The 9,318-nt window shown below is 35.5% G+C and overlaps 1 protein-coding gene across 1 annotated transcript; it reads left to right on the forward strand.

Moving 5' to 3' along the window:
• Window positions 1-6,378: 6,378 nt before the first annotated feature.
• LOC119791085 (peroxiredoxin-like 2A) lies at window positions 6,379-8,899 on the forward strand. Its single transcript, XM_038296936.1, has 5 exons — window positions 6,379-6,582; window positions 6,722-6,813; window positions 8,015-8,155; window positions 8,350-8,514; window positions 8,586-8,899. The coding sequence occupies exons 1-5, from the start codon at window positions 6,432-6,434 to the stop codon at window positions 8,673-8,675; spliced, it is 639 nt and encodes a 212-aa protein (XP_038152864.1). The 5' UTR covers window positions 6,379-6,431; the 3' UTR covers window positions 8,676-8,899.
• The last annotated feature ends 419 nt before the right edge of the window (window positions 8,900-9,318 follow it).

The following is a 9,318-nucleotide window of genomic DNA, read 5'->3' on the forward strand; positions in this document are numbered from 1 at the left end:
GGTTCGGGTTTCTAAGTTTTATGTTGAAAAAAATGGTAGAAGTATTTGTTCTGCATGATTTTCTTCTTGATTATTTATTACATTTATTTTTAATCTTTATGCATTTGAGTCTTTAAAATGACAGAACTTGTACATAAAGTCTGTTTTATAGTCTATTTTATAAACATTAAATCTGATGTTATTATCCATCAGTTACTCAGTATTCAAGTAGCCTTTTTTCTGAATACTTTTTTACTTGAGTAAAAAATGTGAAAGTAGTTCTTGTGAACTAGTTTGGTTGAGGATCAGCAAGATGACCAAAGAAACAGTTTCAGCCACCAGTTCCAGATTTCTGTTGTCTTTTAATCAGGACTTTTCACTCTGACAACCATTTCCTGAGCTTCAAAGAGCTCAGTGCTTATATAACCAAGTGGAAACACACATGCACTTGAGTGGACCAAGCCACAATTAAACAGGTAGAAAAACAAAAACAAAGTCTAAACAGAGAAACAAGAATAAAATGAGTAATCTAAAAAACTTTTACAAACTCGTCTACATAATGAAAGAGTCTGCAAAATAAACAATGTGAAACAAGATAACTCAAAAAGCTACTTTAAAGAAAAACAAACAAAGCATTATTCCAAAGGAAACCCTCTAAATGGTAGAACCCAGCAAGGTAATCAATTACATCATTGGGGTAATTTAGCAGGAAATACTTGGACAAATAATGGTTAAAAGAGAGGAAAACAAATACCATGAATATACTTTGAAACAAAATAAAACTATTTAAACCAAATAATCCAGAAGTAATAGCTTTAACCTAAACATGTAAATAGATGGAAACTGCAACATAATGCTAACACAAACAAACCCGGGATAGTAAGTGAAGGAAAGTTGGAAACTAATGTTTAAATTTAAGCATTACAAATCAGAAAAAAGAATAAGGGGCAAGTGGTGAACACAAACTGAACCACTTTGTCACAGTTCTACTCTTATTTGAATACATTTTTTGGGTACTCTACCAAACTCTGCCACAAACAGACACAAATGAACTTATGCAGACTTATGCACTGGCACAAACACGCATATACAAACTCACGTCAATGTCTGCAAATCTGAGTTGATTTTAACAGATTATTTTAGATTAGGTTAAAAAAAAAAGTCTTCAGCATCAGACAAGATTCTCCACAGCTTAGTAGGTTTCATAGGTTTAGCAGTTTGCCGCATAAAAGCACAACAAATTAATCTAGAGGGCAAATATACACACAGTTAAAATGGGGAATGACCATTTAGAATTTAATAACTGAGAGGGAAATGAGAAAATTATTGAAAATTTCATAAGAATGTACTTTTTTTTAAGGATTTTTGTATTCTGTTTATATAGTCTGCTTATAGACTCTTTAGGAGATTCCTGAAGACAGACAGGGACGCTGCTGTTCTTTTCACGCTTGGTAGTTCATTCCACCATGTTGGAGCAACACATGATAACAGCCTGGATTGTCTTAAGCGTGGAGTAGGCACTGGTAGACGACAATCCATTGCTAACCGGAGTGACTCTGTTTTGACAAACAATATTGCAAATTTAAAATATGCAATATTGCAAATATTAGAAAAAAAAATCTTGTCAAATAGAAATATGGAAATTTATTGAGAAACACTATAGATAAATGTTTTAAATTCCTTGTAAAATCTTACAGTATATAGTTTCCAGAGAGTTTCGCTGATCTTTTGTTTTTCCAAAGAGTCTAGTCCAATAACACTAGGGCAACATTAGGGTGTGTCCCTTAGTGGTTTGGGGCCTTTTTGTCCAGGAGTAGTTTTTGCCTTGGACCTTGGTTTTTGTCCAGTCTCTGTAATTGTTAAATCCTGATCAGTCCTTAATCTTATAAGGCATGTTAGGCTGTATATGTTATTTATTCCCTGGCATTCATTGGTGGACAAGGCTATCATTGTGGATCACTACGGTCTCAAAGCCTGAGATGTGGCTCTGTAACCATTTCCAGGTAAAAAAAAAAGATTTCCCTGTCTTTGATTCTAATCTTTTCTTTGATTTCTTTTAATACATTAGTTTTGCATTTTAGATCTTTTTGCCTATTTGATGTAGTTAGGTTCTTTATAAGTAACTTTAATTGGAAAAAAACTTTTCCAAAACAACCTGTTTGATAAGACTCAGTCATGATTGGATCAAACCCCACCAACCCATTATAATGAAATCACCTCTTGAAAACCCTTGATTATCTGAAACAGTTTGAAGTGATAAGGAAGCAATCAGAAAAAAATCTGTAAAGTTTCTGTAAATACTTCTCAACGCATTGTACTAGATAAGGCTTGTGACAATTTATCTTATTTATTTTAAATCTGACATTTAGATCATCTATTTATATGTCTAGGATGCAATGATAATAAAGAAGGTTTGGGGAAATCGGAAGAGTCCACTCAACCAGGGGCAGCCTCAGCTCCACAGAGCGACGAGGTTGCACAAGAGGAGACTTTTCCTAATCAAGGAATTCAGGAAAAGAGACCCTGAAAATAATAATAATAAAATAACAAAAATAATGTTTCCTACCTTCAAGAGCAGTAAAAATATGGCTCATTTTTGTGGTAGAATATTTATTCTTGTTGTTCATCTGTAGGTATGCCAATACACAAATACAATACAAAATTAAATATTTGTAAGATGTTTATTGTTTCTGATGGCTCGGCTCCGACTGAAAGTAACCTCTCACCAGAACAAACGCTGCCGGTCTGAAATATGTCTCAAAGATTGATAACAGGTGACATATCTTGAGGTACTGGCTCTAAACTGTCGATGAATTTGCATTAAAAAATAAATAAAACATGCAAAAAAAGTTCTTTCTTGAAGTGCATCTATTAATATGATTGGTGGAGAGTTTCAAGTGAGTTAAGTTCATCAGCATCTGCTCCATCCTTAAGATGTGTTTACATATTTTTTTTGTTTGAAATTCCTGGAAATTCCTGTATTTATTTTTAGTGTATTATTTTAGTGAAATTTTGTTGTTTTTTAACATCAATGATGGATCCAGACTGATTTAAAGCAGTAAACCCTCCAGTCTCCCACAAGCTGAGCCCAAATAACCAGCTGCTACTTTACCTGCACAGCAATAGCACTTTCAGTCTGAAGAAAGGTTGATGTAGCAGAAAGTTGTTTAGATTTGTCTGTTGAGGCATTTCACAGAGCGAGGGAACTGACATCCTTTGCAGTGGCGTGCACAGACTTTTCAAAGGGCAGGGGCGGAAAGACAAAAGAGGGCAGATAACCCCCATCCTCTCCACTGTAGATGGAAATTTTGCATATGATTCCCAACAAATGGGCTATAAGGGGTGGCAGCAGTCTGTCCATTGCTCTTTCTCTGAAGAGAGAATCTAGTTGAGTTTGATGTTAAAATAAAACTAAATACAGAACAATTAAACACCTGAAAAAGATGTGTCCTCAAAAAATCATTACCAAGCCAAAAAAAATAATTTAAAAAAGCCCAGAATCTGGTAGAGACAATTACTACACATCATTCTTTAATTAATTTGGAGGAAAATAATGTAGACAATGATTTATTAAACCTTTTTCATTCTATTTTACGTCCTTATTTTTCGAAAAGTTATCATTTATTCTTGATGCCTAGAATTGTTTCATATCAATACATGAAATGGTTAAACAAGGAAAAACTAAGTTGAAAGATTTTGGTTTCCTTAGAAATATTACCAAAAATAAATAAATGATTCTCAGTTGACTCCTTTTTCTTTTATTAATTACATGAATTTTTCATTTATTTCATTAATAATTTTAATTAATGCCAGAAAACTGCCTTTAGAGATGAAGAAACTTTAATGACAAGAAAGAAACTTTGAGAAAAGTTTTAAAGGGAAAACCTCCTCCTAATACATCGGTCCATCTAACTAATGACAACATCTTATGTTTTTTAGAAAACTAAGAACCAACAAGGCAAATGAAAAACTAATTGGAAGCTGAACATGTGTTGTAAAAACCAAATTAACATTTAGGAGAAACAAGAGCACCTCAACAGCGGTGGAACTATCATAGTAGGGGGCTGCTTTGCATTAAATTATTCTCTTATCCTTCTTTCATCATCCTAGGAACTAACTGATCATCACTTTGGGACTTTTAGCTCAGGTACACCTGCACTGGAAAAAAATCGAAACCTAGATAAGTCATTTTTTCCTAAAATAAGTGCATTTGTTCTTGGATTAGAACAAGACAATTGACATTTAAAATAAGGAAAACACAATCACATTATCTTATTTCAAGTGCATGTTATGTAATTATCTTATTTGAAGAGTAAAAATACTTATTCTATTGGCAAACTATCTCATTTACCTATTGAAATTAAGGATAAATACACTTAATTTAACAAATGTATTACTTTCTTAAAGATAGTTTTTAAACTGTGGAGGAACTATTGAAAGCAAACCTGCAAGTGCGCTTTTTAAATAGGTAAAAAAAAAAAAAAAATTTTTTTTTAACTTCAATCTGATTGAGGTTCATGTTCAAAAACCCTTAAATATAGCTGAATTGGAACAGTTCTGCTAAAATAAAGGCATTAACTCCTGCACAGAGATACAGTATAAAAGACCAATAACAGTTATTACAAACAGTGGAACGCAGCTGTAAGCAAGGGTGGCGCATTTGGTCCAACTGGGTTTAGATTTTGCAACTTGAGTCAGTTTAGCAGGGGCGGAGCTAGATGGGTGGCCAGGGGCCACCCTTAGCCAATCATTGGCCACCCCTGTGGCCACCACTACCATTTTTTCCCTCTAATACAGACGGTGGCAGCAGTAATACTCTGAAGGGGAATGTTCAAACTTATTAACCATTTAAATGTTTCATATATTAACAACTACTTGACAACAGAAACACTGTTGTTAATTATGCACATCAATATACTAACATTAAAGCTACAGTGTGTAATTTTCAGCGACATCTAACATCCAGACTGCAGACCGCAGCAACATGAACATCTCCCCCCAACCGCTTCTCCCCCCCAACAGTACGGCGAGCGTTATGGGACAAAATGTCTTCCACGACGTCCGCATCACCTACCTTCTCAAGTGATGAGGTTTGTTTACATAGATAATTTTACAGACGCTTCTCAGGCATAATACTGCCATTTATTGTTCAGTACCATCTCAGTTCATCTCTCTCAACTTGCCGTAGTTACTTTCGAGCGTAATGGGCGATCACACAATCGCTAGTTTGTTGGCTCTGCGCTGCCGTAGTGCAAAGATGTCTGCCTCCATGGCTGCGAGACCCGCTCCTATGTAATTATAAATAACGAATTCCAAGGCAACGCAAATATTAAGGTTAAGAGACTGAGCTCGTAGATGATGATAAATAACATAGTTATGTATAATATATTACATTTCTGACTGTATATCCCTGTAATACACACTGTAGCTTTAAAGAAGATAGATACAGAATTTTTGCTCTTTTCAAAACCAAATTTTGAATTATTTGGGGTAAAGATAAAATAATGTGCCTCTGTAAGTCATCTAGGAGTCTTCAATGAAATCATAGATAAATAACTACTTTAATAATAAATAAAAAATTAATTACACGTGCATATTAGTAGATTTAAATTTGGTTTGTTTTTGCAGAATGATTATTGATAAAAGTAGGTAATGACAATATAAAATATGTTTGCCCCAGAACTCAAACCTGAAAGAATTTTGCCCATTATACCGTTTATTTACACAACATAGATGTTTAAATATATGCGTCTATTTCTTAGCAAAGGCTGCAGGAAAGGATAGTTTGACTTTATTTAGAAAATATGGATGTTGTGCTTGTTCCTGTTGAACAGTAGATTGACCCTGAGGTTCTGGTGCCTTTCGGCCACCCCTCAATGTACATTGGTTATTGCCCGGCCACCCCTGTTAGGATTTTCTGGCTACCTCTGCAGTTTAGCGGCCATTATTTAGATAAATTCATAATTTAAAAAAGTTTAGATAGATAGATAGATAGATAGATAGATAGATAGATAGATAGATAGATAGATAGATAGATAGATAGATAGATAGATAGATAGATAGATAGATAGATAGATAGATAGATAGATAGATAATTTTTGTTTTATAACATGTTTGGGTGTTTTTTTTTTATCTTTTTGTTTGTTTGTTTTTTAAGGGGGGTTGCTGTCACTTCTGATATTTCCAAAGAGTGACGCTGCATTTTCCAAGCTTTTCGACGACCTTTGAACTAAAAAGGATCAGCTGCGTAACGACGCCTCTTTCCTAATATAGTTTTTTTCCCCCCTCTTTCTTCTGATCAGCGCGCAGCTGCTGTTAATCAGGAACTTTGATCGCTATCTGGGTCCAACAGAAAGGGGGCTGGGTTTTTAGGCAGCTGAGGATCAGGTCGGGCTGGAGTTTAAATGCGCTTCCAGGCTGAAATCGGGCAGATGCGGCGAGGATAGAGGAGGATGGCGATGGGGCTGATCGGGGACGCAGTGGCCACCGTGGGTGGCCTCGTCACGGGAGTTCTTAATTTCTTCACGGATTTTTTTCTGACTCCACCTCTGAAAGCGACTCTGATGTTCTTGGAGGAAACGGAGCTTAAAACAATGAAAGGAGGTAAATCAGCGCCTTTAAATGTGAAACAAATGAAATTATCCTCATTATGACGCGTTTAAAGAAGCCATTGTGCTTCTGGATCACATGATCTTTAATCTGTTGCTCCACTCTTACCCTCTAACCCCATTTGTTTCCTCAGAAATAAAAACGTTCAAAGCCAAAACTCTGTGGGAGAAATCTGGAGCGGTGGTCATGGCGGTGCGGCGGCCTGGATGATTTTTGTGCAGAGAGGTAAACATAACATCTGTTCAGTATATTTACTGTTCACTCTGACATAAGCATTGCAAAATTATTTATGCAGTTTGCACTTGTATTTTCATTCATGCAACAAACACACACTCCACCAGGCCTTAGTCACACTAAATGAAGTGATAGAAAAACACAAATTCCACAAAAAGAAAAAAATTAAAACAATCCTCTGGACTTGGTTTCCAAGTTTGAAAACGTTTTGCTTCCCATCCAGGAAGTTTTTTTAATTCACTTGAAACGTCTTCAAACTTGGAAACCAAGTCCAGTGGACTGTTTTTTTTTTTTCTTTTTTAAGAACTATGACCTGGATGACTGGGAATCTCCACCAGCATACACTGCAAAAACAATCTAGAAATAGGTAAAGATTTCTTAAATTAAGTGCTGATGAAGGTTCTCAGTCATCCAGGTCATAGTCATTCCGTAAAAATTCAAAAAATATCCACTGGACTTGAAAACCAAGTCCAGTGGATATTTTTTGAATTTTTACGGAATGACTTAAATTAAGTGTTTTTATTCTTAATTTGAGTAGGTAAGAGGATTTGCCAATGGAATAAGTATTTGTATTCTTAAAATAAGATAATTAGATAAAAACTCACTTGAAATAAGACAATGCAATTGTTTTTTCTTATTTTAAATGTAAATTGTCTTGTTCAATTGGCAAATTTTATTCTTTACCTCCTTAATCCAAGATCAAATACACTTAGATTTTGATTTTTTTTTTTTTTTTCCAGTTTTGTAAAGTGGTTGGATGATTGAGTTTCCTCCTTATTGCTGGTGAAGATTCTCAGTCATCCAGGTCATAGTCATTCCAAAAGAAGTTAGAAATGTCCTTATTGTTTAAGCACAGTGAAAAAAAATAATGCAACAGCTTTTGGCATTTACTTGGTCATATTATTTACTTTAACACATTTTTTTTTATGTCCTACCCTGCTGAAACATGAAACAATTGTTTTAAAGTAACTAAATATGATTAAGTCAATGCCAAAAACGGTTGCATTATTTTTTTTCAGTGTAATAGGCTTTTTTTTCTGAAGCATTTCATTGTTGCTCTGGTTGGAAGTTGAAGCCTTTCTCTTGCTGGAAGATTAACTTCTACCCGAATGTAACCTCTTTAAGAATTGGCAAAGTATAAAATTATGTAATTTTCTATTTCAGATTTTTTAATATTTTTTTTCCCCAACAGGAGGCTGCAGAGCTGTCCTCTCTGAAACCCCAGCTGGACAAGCTGGGGGTACCTCTGTACGCTGTGGTGAAGGAGGACGTCGGGACCGAGGTCCAGAACTTCAGGCCATACTTTAAGGGGGAGATTTTCTTGGATGAAAAGGTTAAGGCACTTCTATATTATGAATTGACTCATTGTTGGGGCCCGTTTGCCTTGGAGGAATAAAAGAAAATTAGAACTCTTCCTAGACCAGATTCAGCTAGTTTTACCAGCATTCTGAAAACAGCAGGCTTATTGAGATTCTGTGATGAATCTATTTAAGTGTGCATGACTGACCAAAGCTGTTTTGATTTCAGAGGAGGTTTTATGGGCCCCGTCTCCGGAGGATGGGGCTCCTGGCGTTCATGCGTTTGGGAGTCTGGCTGAGTGGAGTGAGGGCCTTTAGAAAGGGCTTCATTGGGAATGTTCTAGGGGAAGGGTTTGTCCTTGGCGGGGTGTTTGTCATTGGACGAGGGCAGCAGGTAAATATAAATTATGAAAATTTATGTAATCAGAGATTTTCACTTTTAAACAAATTCTTTTTGTCCTGCAGGGAATATTACTGGAGCACAGAGAGAAGGAGTTTGGGGATAAAGTGGACATTTCAGAAGTCCTCAAAGCGGCAAGAAAAATACCACAGTAAAACTAGAAAGCACATTTTTACATTTGTGTCTCAGGAGCGTAAGGGTGCATTTTGTATGACTGATCACAAAGCTTCAGGTGTATTTATGATGGTCTGTTTTTAAACTCAGAAAAAGGAGCAGACCTGATGTTTCACACAAAGTTTCCTGCATGACTGTTGTACTGCAGTGCAACCTTGGCACCAGAGACTGACCTTTCAGAAAAATAAAATATCTTTATTCTCTGGTCTGTCTCTGTTCTTTTGTAAAGCTCCACAGATCCAAATATCTTGATGTGACTTTGCTGCTACTTTCTTCTCTAAGGTTGTTAAAAGTTTAGGTCTCTAATGAATGAGAATATTGTTTTTTTGTTTTTAAACGGCAGAAATGCAGCAGAAAAAATGCCTTTTGACCTTTCCATGCAAGTTTTCAGGCTTGACTGAAACTTGAGCAATTGTAACAAAAGTACTGTTCTTTTAAACAGCCTCCCTTGACTTAGTTAAAATCATGGGATTTTTTTCTCATTTATTTACAGGTGCAGTCTAAGCAATTGTCTAAGCTATGCATAAATGTTTCTGTCCTCAAACATTTCTATGTTAATGAAAAGCTTTCAAGATTAATTCTCATATGCTGGAAAGAATTTTAGTGTGATACTAAACCATTAAC

The sequence above is a fragment of the Cyprinodon tularosa genome, unplaced genomic scaffold (genome assembly GCF_016077235.1).
Source record: "Cyprinodon tularosa strain WSP-4 unplaced genomic scaffold, ASM1607723v1 ctg38, whole genome shotgun sequence".
Taxonomy (NCBI): domain Eukaryota; kingdom Metazoa; phylum Chordata; class Actinopteri; order Cyprinodontiformes; family Cyprinodontidae; genus Cyprinodon; species Cyprinodon tularosa.